Here is a 13,793-nt window from a genome sequence, read left to right on the forward strand (position 1 = left end):
GGTTTTCTACCTTCACCTGCCCGGGGGTGTTAAAAAAGAAAGAAAGAAAGATTAAAGCCTGGCATATTGTACTCGTATATCTACCAGGATGTACTCGTACGTACAACAAGGGTACACAAACAACGACGTAAAAACTCGTACAAAAAACTCGTACGAGAAGGGTACACAAAAAACCTACCCTACGTACAAGGGTACACAGGGCCCAGGGGATAGGGAGGAGGATCCCTGATCGGCCCCCATAGGCCGATCGATATGGATAGCAGAAGCAGACAGCTGATATCTTAGCAGCTGGTAGAATAGACCATGCAGGGGTACGAGTACCTACCCTAGCTACCAACGTCCAACAGGCCACATGTGTGGCTGATTTAGGCCGCCAGGGTACTCCCTAGTACTAGTTCCTACCTGTGAGGACTGAGGCTGCCCCTGCCCCCTTGGTGTGTAACTATTTACTATCCTTTCACATGTGTGGCTGTGACTTCTGATGAGTCATGTGACTTGTGAAACATGTGAGCCAAGTGTGGCCCATCACCCATGTACGGGCAACTGCCCCGAAACCCGCACGCGCACTAGCCCCTACGTGATACAGTACTGTACGCGAGTAGGCGGTAATAAGTAGGAGATAGCTAGGGTACCCTCTACAGTCTACTATAGATAGTAGGTACCCGGCGCCGGCCCGCGGCGCCATCATTATTCATTTCATTTTTCATTTTTCACGGCCCACCGGCGCCACTCGGCACTCGCCCACTGTACTCACTGTACCCACATGGGAGGCGGGCTCAGCCAACAGTTCCGACATGTTTGACGGGATGGGATGTCCTTTCAGCACGCAGGATATAAGAGCTAGTGTCAGGACATGGTATCATGATCGCCACTAGCTAGGAATATTATACCGTGCGGAGCCATGCACAGTTGCGATCAGACGTGCCGCTGTGCATCTTCGTAGCGATATTCCACCTCGGAATCTGTTCTGTATCGATCTTGGCAGTACTGCTGGTGAGTATTCCCTCCCCCCACCCTCCCTCCCCTATTCTTGCTCTCTCTCTTCCTGTCTTAGGTCTCCCACTTTCTCGCCAGGCAGCCCTCCCCATCTCCCATTCCCATCTGCATGCACAGTATACCCCCCTCCCACGTCTTTGCCCAGCTCTCCCTGTCCCTTCCACTCGGTTTTCCTCCCCCACCCCCTTCCTGCCCCTCTCCCTCCTTCAGCTTTCCTCTCGCTGTCGACTTCCCACTGCCTACGCCCAGCCCTCCCATTTCCTCTCCCACCGCTAGAGCTGCAATAGCGATCTCACGCTCAATCTCTTGCTGCAACTGCTGCACTCACCCAGCTCGCCCTTCCCCCCTAGCGCTCCCCTTTGCAGCGTTCCCCGTTCCATCTCTGTCTCGGAAAGTCCCCCCTCCCCCCCCTTGATTCTTTCCCTTCCCCTTCCCGCATCCATACATAGGCATCGGCTCCGCGTTCTCATCCAACTCAGGTCGAAACGCACCACAAAACTTGATCCACAATACGGCTCTCACCCTAAGCATCTCGAGCTCTGATCAAGCCATCACCGGCATGTCGCATAGAGTGGCCCGTCCAGCTGTAATCAGGTCTCCTCCAGGCTGCCCTGCTGCTGCCCATCCCACTTGGTCATTATCTCCTTTTCCCCCATCGCTGATGTCTAACAATAAGTCCCCCTGCAACGTCATGGTTAATTCACCCGCATGCACCGTCCGGCCACCATGTTCTGTGCTGACAGCACGTGGTCCCTCGCAGGCCCTCCGACAGTATGCAGCCTTTCCTGGCCTTGGCCTCGGACCTGTCTGCAGATCTATGAGCGCTCGCGTCAGATCCATCCCCTGCTGATACAACATACAGTAGCTTTGCTAAGATGACACGACGGGGGCTGGAGCCCCACCAGATTGCCTTTGTGCTGCTGCTGGCTGCGGTGGCGTTGCTTGAAATGTACTACGAGTTTGGTAAGGCTGAGCACATATCTACGCTGCTGAGTTACTCATGCAGCTGCTTGTGTACACGCGCACGCGCGAGTGTGGGGGGACTGATGCATACGTAGCACGAGCGCCACATCGTGCCCTGGCCGGGATTGCGTCCCGTCTCGCGGCTCATCGCCAGTCAAGGCAGCGAGAATCACTCTCTGACCACGCAGTTTCCTGATCCAAGCATCAGCATGGCCGTTCTGCTTGTTTTGCTCTCTGGGCTGCTTGCAATCCTCCCAGATTGCCCATCTTCAGACAACCGACCAACACTGATTATGTGGGTGCGTCCTGGGCCAATGTTCTGGGAGCAGTCGGAACGCAGGTCAGTGGCATCCCCAAAGGGCCAGTGCGGCACCCTTCACGCCCGACTGTGATGGAGGCTCTCCGTGACGAGTGGGGTAAGCCCACCCACAGCTCAACGGGCTTCAAGCTTGCATACATCATGTGCATGTGCGGCTGGCGCTTCATTGCCTGCTCGTCTACTCTCTGACACGGCCGTGTTCCGCGCAGCAGGCACATCACACAGGCACCCCCTCCTAACCAAGTATCTGACTTCTAGCCTGGGCTTGCCTCACCTGAACGCAAGTTCCATGGTCCTGCATGGCTCATTGTCAGCCAGCCAAGCCAAGCTGCTAGATCTAACCTCCAGGGGTAAGCGCTGCGCCCTGGAAAATGCCCCGCAGCCCCGCCGGCAACCCCATAGTTCAAGCAGTAACAGCAGTGACAGGCTCGAATGTCTTCCCAGACCAGCTGGGGACTGAAGCTACCCTGCCAGTGAATGTCAGCGCCGGCTGCTCTCTGGCAGTCATCCAGTCCCTCGTATTGTCTCGCTGCCAGCTGTCAGGCGTCTGCATATTGTGGCTGCCTTTCGCTTTCTCAGCCTGCCTCCGCCAATGCATAGTTGGGTGCAAACCTTACCCAGTCCACACTGGCGACACGCATATCGAAGCACTGCCGTGGGCTATCCTGACGCTTGACAAGGGGGGGGGGGGGGGGGGGGCGGTGTCAACAGGCAAGGGGGTGGGGCTGCTCTGCGCATTTTCATAGGACGTTTACCTTCGAAGCTGCTTGACTCGGTTGGCCGTGTGGTGGTTGTGTCTGCCTGTGTTGATCAGAGGCAGAGGAAGTCAACCAGGTCCTTCCAGAGGAGGACTTTGTGCACCACTACAGCAGCTGTGCGCTAGTCGGCAACAGTGCCAGCCTGCTGCAATATCAGGTACGGAGCCATCAACACGTCAAAGTTTTTTTTGTCTTGGTGTTTCGCAAGGCTGTTTATGTGCGCTCCCGCACACCAGTAGACAGGGCCGAGCTTGCTGGGATTCAGGCCTGCAGAGCTGGACGACGATCCGTAGCGAGGACGTAAAGTAGCACCAACATAGATTGGTCATGCCTGGGTCCCATGAGTTACAGTGTCTGGTGGGATTGCCCAACAGTTCGGCAACGAAATTGACAGCCACGATGTCGTACTCCGCTTCAATGATGCGCCCACCCGGAGCTATGAAGAGCACGTCGGGCGCCGCTGCACGTTTCGGGCAATCACGCAAGAGCACGTGCGGCTACTTATGGGCATCACCAAGCCCGGGACGGACAAAGGTAAGCCAACGCACCCGCCTGGTAGAACCATGACACAATGAGCAGCTCTCTCTGAATGCCGCGCACGTACAGCAGTAGGTACAGGCAATGGTGGACTAGAGAGTGTTCTTGCTTGGGCGGAAACCGACAGGAACGACGAGCATGGGAGGTAAATGTCCAATCAGTTGGCCGTCGGGTGCGCAGTGAGTCATTCAGTCAGTCATCACACCCGGGCTGTCAGCTTTGGCCGCACGAAGGACCTGGGAAGCGTACTGTCAAGGATTGGGAATGCGCTCCTCTGTTTGAGATATCCGCATGGTAGAGGGGCTAAGAGGGGCTAAGCTCGCGTGGTCGGCCTTGGCAAAGTGGCGGTACATAGGGCTCCGGTCACCGTTGGAACTGGTTTTGTGTGTGTGTGTGTGTGTTGTTTTGGGGGGGAGGGGGAGGTATCTACGGTCCTGGCGCCTGTCATCATGCAGCCCCTTACCAGGCGCACGCGCCTATGCTCTCCAAGGTGTGTTCATCCCCGTGTGGGTAAGAATCCAACAATCCCGCAACGCATTCATATCATGTAACAGTTGGCGTTTGACCGCCGCCGCCGATGACAACGTCTGACGCAGGTCACAAGGAAAAGGCTAAACCGGGAGCCCGCACACTGCTAATGATGCCGGACAACCCTCCGCGCTTCTACTCCGAAATGCGGCACAAATTCCCTGAGAATGTCATCATGTATGTCTCCCCCGAGGTACGAATGGGGCGCTCTGCTTCAAGATGTGCCGAACATTGTGTGCAGCAAATGCTTTCATCTGCCGTGCCCGCCAGCGTCATGCTGGCTCGGAAACTGCGCCTGATCAGTGCTGCCAGCAGACGGTGTGGTGAGAAGGGCAATCTTTCCAGCAGGGGCAGCCATTGGCAGGAGGGCTGGGGCTGGAATGCATGCCACAGATACATGTGGGAGCAGCTCAGAGCGTGCTTTCAGCCACACCACACAGTCTGAGCACATTCGCAGTCACCATGCTCATGGCAGCCGCACATGCATCCAAGATGGTTTTCTCGTTACGATGTGGAGCCGGGAGATGAGGGAGAGACCACACCCATTGCAGCAGCCTTCTCTCGTGTGATTCAGTCTGATGAGAGCAGCCATGGCTCACCCAGGGGTGTAGTTGCCACGCCTGATCTGTTGTGCTGTCGAAATCATGCGACCATTGGTGGCCACAGGTCGGAACAGCAAGCCAGAAGATCTATGACTCTGTGGTGCAGCGGCTGGCAGACTTGGGTGATCGGGAAGCTGAGCACGCTGACAAGCACTCGACAGGCATAACAGCGGCTTTCTTTCTGATGCAGGCAAGCACGTCTGCCCTTCCATTCCTGCCGTGCATGCAGCACAGGCAGCCCCGGCCCCTGCTTGTTTCCCCCATGCTCAACTGGGCAATGCATCGTAGCACAATGCACACAGGATGGGCGTGGTTTCTGCATGAGGTGCCGGGATGTCCTGGGGACCATGCCTGTTACCATACCGGTGGTCGACATGAGGCTATATGCACGGCAACAACCGCCTGATTGGTCTTTCATTATTTTACAGTGTGTACACATGTGGACTTGCCAGTTTGCTGTGTGTACTGTTTGTTTGAGGGCCCCGTGTCCGTAGCACACCCTTGGTGGCTTCTGTCTGGACACCAGCAGTCCAGCGCCGGTGGGACTCACCAGTCGCACCTGGGCCGGCCGGCCAAAGATTCAAAACAATGTGGGAAGCTACCTGATATTTGCTCCTTCAATCCCATTCTCCTGACCTCAGTGCTGGGCCTGCCCCCTCTGTTCAGATGTGCAAGAAGGTGTCACTGTATGGGTTCCAGCCCGTGGCCCCACCCGCTGGATCCTCCATGCCGAGCATGCTATACTACGACAAGGTGATGACTGATTCGGACATCACTGCGTCTGCCATGAGCTTTCTCTTCTGGCGTGTCATGAACATGGAGAACACTGTGCGGCTTCGCTGTTAGACATGCTGCGGTAGCGATTCTGTCTGGAGTTCGCCTCTCCTGTCAAAGCTGGAGGTGATGGCGATTTAAGTTGTTGTTTCCGTCAGGAAGTTCCACAGGCACAGTGACTGTGGGGGTAGGCATGATCGGGCCGCACTTTGATAACTGGTTGGATGGGACAGAGTTGCTGCAGCAGTGAAGGTTTTGCAGGTTGGCAAAACAGCATCGTCACTGCTGTTGGCTTCCGTGCGTAGTGCGTAGACCCCTGTGTTCAAATGGCACACACGGCGACGCCAAGGCAGTTAGATTCCAGAACACAGAGGCATATAGATCAACAGAGTAAATCGACATCTGAGGTACAATGCAGGGAAACAGGGGGAATTAAGGGGTTGTAGTGGGGTGAGAATAGACGGAGCTACCAAATCAGGCAGAGCATGCAGCACGGGCATTCCTCACCGGTATCAGGCCTTGATCTCACAGCCACTCGTTAGGTGGTCATGCTGGGACTGGATGCAGTCTTCATAGGATTGCAGTGCTGGATAATCAACCCAGCAAGCCGGCAGCTTCTTTTCCTGATAGGCCATCAGGCCAATTAGTGTCATGCATGCAATATAGGCCGTCGTCGTGTGAACAAACAGCGCACAGGCCGATTCAGGTTCTCTCACTGCTGGTGTGCCAGGTCAGGTGGAGAGACTCGTAGCGCATGAAAGCTCGCCTCCCGTTCACATGCAGCGGTGTGGTCAGCTTTTGGATGACAGTAGCTTGTACATGACTTCGGTTCGCAACACATACTTGAAGCCTTCCAACAAGGTGGAGCCCTCGTGGCACAGGTCTTGAGTGAAAAGGAGGACGCTACCGGCACGCGGCTGCAAGGGACAGCGCTGGCTAGTCGAGGGGTTAGTGAAGGCCGTGGCTCCGCCTTTCTCAGAGGAAACGTCGTTCAAATACAGCAGAACTGTTACGAGGGAGAGGGCGCCAGCCCCGGGATGGTCCTGAGGGTACCGGAAGCAGCCGTCCCAGTGGTTCAAGAACGACTGGTTTGGTACATAGGCTTGCACGCGGCAACGTTCGTTTATCGAAAAGGGGACGCACGGCTCCCCTCGAGAGCCCAGGAGCAGCACGGGTGGGAGGTGAGGCCGAAGAACCTGTGGGTGAAAGCCAGAACAAATCAGACACTGAAATAGCCATGGTATACTGGAAGATTAGTGGCAACTGTAGGCAACAGACGTCGGCTAAGTTGTTCTTCTAGGGCATAACATGCTCCGAAAAATTCAGAAACATAGCATAGATAGCTCGAGTTGGATGTCAACTTGTATAAACTTCGAAACCCGGCCCGATTCGAAAGCGCCGACACCGGCCCGCGCTAAAGGCCGGCGTTGCTTGACCCGAGGCTCAGGCGGCTTGTTTGCAGACCGATCAGAGCTTTCAATATCATATTTCTGGCCTTGCCTCAAGGACGATTCGGGAGACTTGATCTGTGAGCCACTCATAAACACGTGCGACGCAGGCCGGCTGTAGGTACTACTTACTGTACACTTATACCAACGGCACAAACGATAGAGTGACTTGAGCTTATATCGGGCCGCTCGATCCGGTGCGAGGGGAGCACGGCAACTGATCGCGCCCTTGCGAGTTACATATGTACTGTACCCGATCGAACAAAGGAGCAACTCAGAGGGCCCGCGAGACAGCACGGGCCAAGGGCGTGTGGATCTCGATTGACCTTTCAGTAGATGGGAAGCAAGGCCGAGGAACGGAATTGATAATGCCTTGCCAGCTCAGAGGCAGTCGTGCGGCCTGGTGATCGCGGTTGGAGATCGAAACGCGGTGGCAATTTATTGCTAGAAACTTGTGCTTAAGCACTGCATGCTACGGTGGAGGTACGTACGTAGCCTCCCTGCAGGTCGCAAATCGAAAAATGCAGCTATCTCCGAGACTGACCAACCCAGCAAGTGATCTACCTGCTGTCACCAGTGGGCATGTAGGAATAGATAGGTAGGTAGGAGATACCTCCCATGTAATCAGTGTGTAACAAGGTTCGGAGCGGAATAAGCTCAGGGCAGAACCGGAAAACGGCATCGGACATTTCCCGACTAATATATAATAATATATGACATATACTAAAGGGAGTTGGAGGAGGATCGGAGGGGGGCGCCCTGTCCGTACCTCGAATAGATAGCTGCTGAGAGCGTGAGAGTCGCTCACACAACGGTAGCTGCTGCGCATGTCCGGTCTGTACACTTGGATTCCACTCCCCAGGTTCATGAGGCTAGGGGTGAAGCCCTTGGCATTGCAGGCATCAACCAGTTGCGCGCATTCTCGTCTTGACAGTACGTTGTGGTGCATACGGGCAAAGCTTCCCCGAGGGGTCGACGGGCAGAACATCAGCCCCGGCTTCACCGCCCCAGGCGGAAAATTCACCCTCTCCTTCCTGATCTTCCTGCTGCCAATGAACTTGCGGCTAGAGTGCGGCCCGGCTCTCACAAAATCTGGTAACTGGAGTGGCACCGCGATCCTATCCGGGTCATCTTCAGGTCCGAACGTTTGGCCGGCTAACCACCGGGCCGTGTGCGCCAGGCGCGGGGTAGGGACGACGTTCTTGCGCTGTCGGCCGAGGCCAGGGCCTCCCATCAACTCGGCCACATCCCAGCGCATGGCGAACTCCCGCGAGCTCTTGGTTGCGCTCATGCTTCGTTGGCGATACTGCCGTGGCATGTGTTGCTCGTCGCACATGGGGAAGCGGTTGGTATACTGCGATATATGTATTGTAACGGGACGATATCGAGTAATTCGATGTTCGTGAGTTGGCCCTAGAGGATCAGGACCCTGCCGAACGTACTACAGGAGGTTTTAGCGTATAGGTATTAGGTATGTGGCGCTATATTATTATTATTATACAATATACATACGTATTGGGTTTTGTCCCATGGGCTGGTGCCTCTCTAGTAGAGTACTGTAGCTAAGGTACCTGCTCTACAGACTACCTACCTACAGCCAATCTAGGTAAGAAGGTAATTACATACGAAATGAGCAGCCTCACAGCTGTTATGTAGGACATCCAGTATATACCCGGGCGGCCTTGAATCAGCCGGTCCGGTCTCCGGTCTACTCCGGTCCGGTCCGGTGCGGTCCGGTCCGGTCCGGTCCGGTCCGGCGGTCCGGTCCGGTCCGTCCGGTCCGGTCCGGTCTAGCCTGCTGGGCGCTGGCTAAGCTGTTGAACGTACGTACTGCTATTTTTTTCACCCCCGCGGGCCCCGGCCCCCGGGTGAAAGTACGTAGGGAGAGGGGAGCTAATCGTAGACGTACATGTTCCTAATGGACATTTGGTACGTTTCAATATACTGGGTATACTACTGCCTGAGGTGTGCTCGTAGGAGGATCCATCTGTCCGATCGCGGGTTTCCGTATTTTTGGTCATATGCCGGAAGAAAGAGGACAGAAAGTTTTTTACAGACGGGAAATGAATCCGGACTGCATCCGGTTAATATTCGTAATATATCTGTCATAATTTCGTATTTGTGTCTGGCTAAAAATGTCTATAATTAGGAACACCCTTGAAAGATGCGCTTACCCAGCCGACCTGCCGCGGCTGCCGACGTGACCGCCACCACCGCAACTCCTGGTGGAAGACTGCATATGTCCTCGACAGACTGTCGCCGGCTACACAGGCGGTGTGCCAGCCGGCGTCATGGTGAACCGCTGAAAGACCGCAAAAATGTCTATAATTAGGTCCCCCGCTCCCTATTGTACACGTCCATATTGTTTTTTTCACCCCCGGGAGAAATTGGGTCGAAAACCCCCGTCCATAATAGTTGTCACTTGTCACTTGTACTCGTATAGAGGACATTCCCAATTTCGGGCACGGTGTTAAAATAAGTACGGAATTTGTGGGACACACGGCTGCCGGGTTAGGGGTTGAGTAGGGGTTTCGGATTTAGTTCGGGTTACTACCGGCTGGTCACAAAAGGGTTGTTGGAACGTCCACTGGACACTGGTTCAAGATAACATCTCCTGTTTGTGTTGTTTCCCGCTGACAACGGTTGCTTGCAAACGGCACTAGCTAGCTTGCTCGCTAGTAGTACTACTCGTAGTATGATAATTATAAGGCTAATCAACCTGTCATGATCTGCAAATAAAGAAACCTATCAGGAACTGCCCCATATTCTTACGCGTGTTGGCTGTTGCCCGTCATCACTTGTCATCATGTCATGATTCATGTGCCGCAGCTGGAGCAGTACATGCATGAGAATTGAGAAACTACGTGATGGTCTTGGCTCTTGCATTCTAGGTCAGGTATGATCCTTGATCCGGGTTCACGCATGAAGTTCACGATCGAATCTGGAGGCTCATCACTCATATCTGATACCCTCGAATGATATTTAATACCTCTTCTACGAGTCAGGCAGTTAGTCGTTAGTTAGAGCCTCTAGAGCTAGAGGCTCCTCTTTTCTCAGCCCGGTAGTTCATACTTCATTCTAGTTACTGTAGTAGTAGTTTTAAGGATTCGAAGAATGATTTTAATACTTTATGTATTAGTAGTATGGAGAATGGAGATACTTTATGACAGGTGATAGCCGATAGGTTAATTACATACCCGGGAGCAGCCGCTTTATGCCAGGTAGGTACCTACCCTACGTGCGTCGTCCTACCACATACTGCTAGCTAGGAATTAGTAGGAGGCGTAATATTATATTATATATGTTACTTGTAGCATAGTACTGTACTACCCCTCTGAAGTCTGACCTGTAAGCTAGCTTGTACGGTCCCTGTCCGGCTCCGCGCCCGGCCTGTGGCCCAGGCCCCCCTGTAACCAACCCGTCACTATTTACCCCTCTAGCTGGGGTTGTTGGGATGTTTATTTGTTCGGTAGCTGTGTCCGCGTGCGCAAATCACCATTTTCGTTTGAGAAGCGTATTACATTCGAAGTCATTCGGTATGATATCGTATATATTTCGCAATTTTTGTGTGTTTGTGTGTCCGTGCGTTTTGTGTGTGTGTGTGTGTGTGTGTGTGTGTGTGTGTGTGTCCGTGCGTCACACCTTTCCTACATGTGGTCGTACCTTCGTTATGACTTCGTGCTACCAGCGTGCAGAATACTACGTATTCCGCAGCATTCCGTGGGTTGGAATCAAGAATCGATCGTACCGTATGAATGAAATGTACTACTCGTACTAGTACCCTACGTAGGGATCTGTGGAGAGGTACCGGGAGGTGCCAAACAGGTACCTAGGGTAGGTACCTACCAGCGATGCTAGATCCTACTGGTACACCTTCCCACCTAATGCTACTCGTAGGTAGGAAGGTACCGGCCTAGAGGCCTAGGCCAGCTATAGGTAGGCTCCATTGTACTCGTACTCGTACAACTCTCCCGGCTGCCACCCGCTTTCCCTTTGCGCTTTTGGCAGGGTAGGTAGGTACCTTGGAGGTACCCACTTGGAGGTATACCTTCTTGGTACCTGCACACAGAATTACCGGCCTACCGTAGGTACCTACCGACCTACTGGGCCCCATGCCCCAGAGGGGTTCGTCGTGAAGCGACTTCTATATATCTATATGGGCGATTATATATATCTATCAAACCAGGACTATAAGGCAACCCTCTCTCTATATATGTATATGGGCGACTGCCACTCCGAGTAGGGTACCTAGTTGTTTTTTTTTACACCCCCGGGCAGGTGAAGGTAGAAAACCCCTGGCCATGTCTTTCGACACCCGTTCTGGCACACCAAGAGGCCATGGACAGGCCAGGGTACCTAGTTGTTATTTTTTAAATGGTAATTTTTTAGGCGACTGTGATAAGGGTCGTATCCAGGGTCGTATCCTTATATTGCTTACCTTCCCCTCGTACCCAGGGTCGTATCCTTACCCTTACCCTAGGTACTACGTACCTGTGTACTTACCTGGGTCTTACCTGCCACGTATATCTATGTCGTATATATCTGTGGCGTAGTATCATGATTTTCCTCCCCCACCGGCTAGAGAACCAGAAAGTCATCACTACATGAGAAAAAAGGATCACACATCTACAAGCCTATCTCCCCGCCGGCCTCCCTCGAGGATTGCATGTAGGCCAACATATGGCACCACCTCATCACTTTGCGTGGCCTAATTGTTGGTCAGAGTCTCCCATGTCAGTCTCATGCCGCTCCTCCTCTATATGCAAATCAGACACTAGCACCTCTATCTCATGAGACATGGCCATGGACTAGAACTTCTTGATCTGCATCTCCTCCATCTCAAAGATCGGCCGAAAGGAACGGTTTCCAGCGGTACGTGGTCCTGTGAGAAACATGGAAAGGACGAAAGGGAAGGAAGGGGAGGGACGCGTAGTAAAATTCCGTACGCAGCAGGTAGGGTGACGCGTTAATAATCGAACGATGCGACACCGGAAACAACACAAATTCGCACAACGAACGCGTTGTGCAATTGCGATGCGCGCGTGTGCAAATACATCTTGGCGCGATCATGGGCCGTTGTGGGGGCTATGAGCTGCTATGAGTACTCGTACATGGTATACCAGTCGGTAGGGTGGTGATTCATGGCGTAGGTACGACCTAGGTAAGGCCCATGTAAGAGCCAGGTACGACTTATCTGGGCACGTACCTGGCTCTTACCTCTAGGGTCCGACTACCGGGTATGACCTCAGGTAAGGATACGGATACTCGTACTAGGCCGGGGTACTAGCTAGGTACGACCATGTCCGATCACAGATACGACTGGCTTACCCAGCTTACCTAGGATACGACCGCCAGGCAGGTACGCCGTACCTAGTGGACTTACCCCAACCACTCAGAACCCTGGTAAAAACCTGGCACATTACACTTATCATTATGTGTAGTAATGTCAATTAAACAGTTACCTGTAAACGTGATACTCCTGACGTTAGTACAGCTGCACGGCTGTGGCCGGTGCCATGCAGGTGTTGTAAGCTACTACCACTATTATCTATATGCTACAATATACTGCAGCACAGTACAGTAGTAACAGTCGGAGTAGGAGTACTGGAGCAGAGTGCCCATGAACCTGAGAGCAACCGGGCAAAAATGGGCTCTCCCCACCTGGGCTCTGCATATAGACACCATTATGCAGTGATCTGCCGGGGGCTCGAACAGGGTAATTGGTACCTAAGGGTATATAGCTGCATGCTGTTGATCTGCTCCCTGGTCTCTGGCGGAGCTGCCCTGGAGAGAGCTGAGATATCAAAGAAGCGTACAATTGCAGCATGCACGTCCGTACCTCAATCGGCGAGGAGAGCAATATAGTGCAGTGCACACACACACACACACACACACACACACAAGACATGTGAATATAGCAGACAGGGCCTAGTACCAAGAATAATATGCGATGTGCAACAGGTCCTATATATAGCCGGGAATACCCGACCAAGTGTCTGTTCTCTGCGACTCTCCATGAGCGATCCCTCGAAAATTTCTCAACGGAATCACACTGACCAATTGGCTGCATGCGAATGATGACTTTGCATTGCGGCTCATCGACTGCCGTGTAGCTGGGCATGCCATCAGTCGACGCTGCTCAAGCACATGCGTTATAGACTACAATGAATTAGGGCAGCACGGCCGCGTGGCACACAGTTCCGCATCACACTGTGGGATGTGGGCACAGTTTGGGCCATAGTCTCGGCAACACGGCATTCGGACGCAGAGCGTAGATGGGTCCATATCCTGCTTCTGGAAGTCGTTTAGGGAGTGCTGAGGGGGAGGCGGAGTGGCCGGCACATCAAGAGCCTGCTGCTCTAGGAGGAGCTGCTGTTGATCCTCTGAGGCTTCGTCCCCTGGGAGGTCCGAGGCGGTGGTGTCTGGTGTGGCTGTGGTGCTGACGTGGCTCCGCAACACCAGCGGGCGAGGCCACGTCCCACATCTTGATCTGCCTCCTCTTGCTTCCCTCTCTGTCTGACCACACTTAGATCGACCGTCCCGAATCCGTCTGAGGCCCCGGCACTGTTGGCCGGGGCTGCTGCATCTTTCCTGCCGCCATGCCTTTCGCCTGACGCGTGCCTCCCTGCAACACCGAAACGGCAAGCAGGCAGGTAGCACGGTCAAGCGCCTCCTGTTGAGTGCTGACAGGTACGTACTGGCCGTCGATGAGTGGCGGCAGAGGAGGGGAGGCTAAGTATAGAAGCCAAGGGCGTGGGCAGGACATGTTGACTAGGTGCCGGGGCATGCATGAGAGTTGAGACAGGCTACTAGAATGAGTGCTCAGAGGAGCTGGGGTGAGTGACTGGGCAACAGAGCGAGGAAAGGA

The 13,793-nt window shown here is 53.9% G+C and overlaps 2 protein-coding genes across 2 annotated transcripts; one reads left to right on the forward strand and one right to left on the reverse strand.

Annotated features, from left to right (window-relative positions):
* The first annotated feature begins 867 nt into the window (after positions 1-867).
* On the forward strand, positions 868-5,549 carry LOC142357514 (beta-galactoside alpha-2,6-sialyltransferase 2-like). The gene is made up of 9 exons (XM_075409128.1): positions 868-993; positions 1,757-1,959; positions 2,289-2,375; positions 2,491-2,628; positions 3,093-3,193; positions 3,411-3,570; positions 4,170-4,294; positions 4,768-4,893; positions 5,370-5,549. Exons 2-9 carry the CDS (start codon positions 1,872-1,874, stop codon positions 5,547-5,549), a joined length of 1,005 nt encoding a protein of 334 aa, XP_075265243.1. The 5' UTR covers positions 868-993; positions 1,757-1,871.
* Positions 5,550-6,268: 719 nt separating this feature from the next.
* Positions 6,269-8,261, reverse strand: LOC142357515 (uncharacterized). Its single transcript, XM_075409130.1, has 2 exons — positions 7,695-8,261; positions 6,269-6,673 (listed from the first exon to the last, which is right to left on the reverse strand). The coding sequence occupies exons 1-2, from the start codon at positions 8,259-8,261 to the stop codon at positions 6,269-6,271; spliced, it is 972 nt and encodes a 323-aa protein (XP_075265245.1).
* Between the last annotated feature and the right edge of the window lie 5,532 nt (positions 8,262-13,793).

Source organism: Convolutriloba macropyga, unplaced genomic scaffold (genome assembly GCF_964194025.1).
Source record: "Convolutriloba macropyga unplaced genomic scaffold, txConMacr16.3 SCAFFOLD_5868, whole genome shotgun sequence".
NCBI classification, from domain to species: domain Eukaryota; kingdom Metazoa; phylum Xenacoelomorpha; order Acoela; family Convolutidae; genus Convolutriloba; species Convolutriloba macropyga.